This window comes from Nanorana parkeri, unplaced genomic scaffold, assembly GCF_000935625.1.
Source record: "Nanorana parkeri isolate BGI_ZX_2015 unplaced genomic scaffold, ASM93562v1 scaffold1997, whole genome shotgun sequence".
Lineage (NCBI taxonomy): Eukaryota > Metazoa > Chordata > Amphibia > Anura > Dicroglossidae > Nanorana > Nanorana parkeri.
In genome coordinates this window covers 174,216-175,480 of record NW_017308265.1, presented here as the reverse complement: position 1 = coordinate 175,480, position 1,265 = coordinate 174,216, and the positions used below count along the sequence as shown (strand labels likewise).

At 53.4% G+C, this 1,265-nt stretch overlaps 1 protein-coding gene across 1 annotated transcript in view; it reads right to left on the bottom strand.

Annotated features, from left to right (window-relative positions):
* The window catches only part of TESK2 (testis-specific kinase 2), a 42,055-nt gene that overhangs the window by 38,687 nt on the left and 2,103 nt on the right, over positions 1-1,265 (bottom strand). Inside the window, 1 exon segment of the mRNA XM_018572316.1 lies at positions 502-805. Within this exon segment, the coding sequence (XP_018427818.1) occupies positions 502-705 (204 nt within the window). The 5' untranslated portion in view covers positions 706-805.

Sequence of the window (1,265 nt, the reverse complement as noted above, 5' to 3'; positions counted from 1 at the left end):
CCATCAGGGGGACATCTTTACATAAAACATTTCATATTGTCATTACATATTTATTTTAGACATCACTGGGTGATGCAAACAATAGGCCGGCTCTGGGGAGGAGTTATGCAAATATCCAACTGCCTGGATGGGTGGGGTCAGTCTGAAAGAGTGGGTGTTGCTAAGCAGTCTGTATTTGCATACAGACCGCCCCCTAGGTAACGCCCACATACTGAGCCTCCATGATTGACAGAACTGAAATCCGATGAATCAAAGGGGCGGAGCTAGAGACAGTCAGGCTGGGGGAGAGCACTGAGCCAGAGGAGCTTACACTCTAATGTCCCCTCCCCCCGCAGTCACATCAGTCTCTGTACAGAGGAGCTTACACTCTAATGTCCCCTCCCCCCCACAGTCACATCAGTCTCTGTACAGAGGAGCTTTTTAGAGTGAGTCTCGCGCGGCGTCCAATGATCGGCAGACGTCACCCCGCAGGATGCCGCCAGGATAACGATCCGGAATTACCTTGAACACCTCGGAGAAGAACCCGGAGCCGATCTTCTCGCAGGTGAAGTCGTCGAGCCGCGTGAGGCAGGAGAAGGCGTTGATCAGGGCGCGGTATGACGAGGAGTAGACCCTCCCGAGCTGCCCATCCCCCCCGGCGCCGTCATCCATCCGCTCCAAGCGCGGGGGGAAGCCGGCGATCGAGTTACGCTTATTCCGATCCATTCTTCCCTGAGACTTCTGGGTGGGGGAGGGGCCCAAGACGAGCCGCGCTCACATTTTAGTAGCCGATCCGTGGCGGGATTTTCTGGATCTCAAAAAACTTCTGCAAAACAAAAACATTCAGCGTCACAAATCTACACAGACGGGGGATCGGCTCTAGAAGAGGGGATACAATGTGACAGACGAGGGATCGGCTCTAGAAGAGGGGATACAATGTGACACAGACGAGGGATCGGCTCTAGAAGAGGAGATACAATGTGACAGGCGAGGGATCGGCTCTAGAAGAGGAGATACAATGTGACAGGCGAGGGATCGGCTCTAGAAGAGGAGATACAATGTGACAACTGCCCGCCATTCACTTCCTTTCCTTGTAATACCCCTGAACCACTTCCTGACTGGTGTCACCGAGACAGGAAGTGAACGAAACCTCTACAACAGGAACACAGAAAGTAATAAAGCAGAAGGGGGAGGAGTCAGGACCTCCGCTGGTTTATACTGCCGTCTGTGTCCCCGCTGGGGAGATTTTCTTTACTTCCTGTGTGGTCACTGGGACAGGAAGTGGG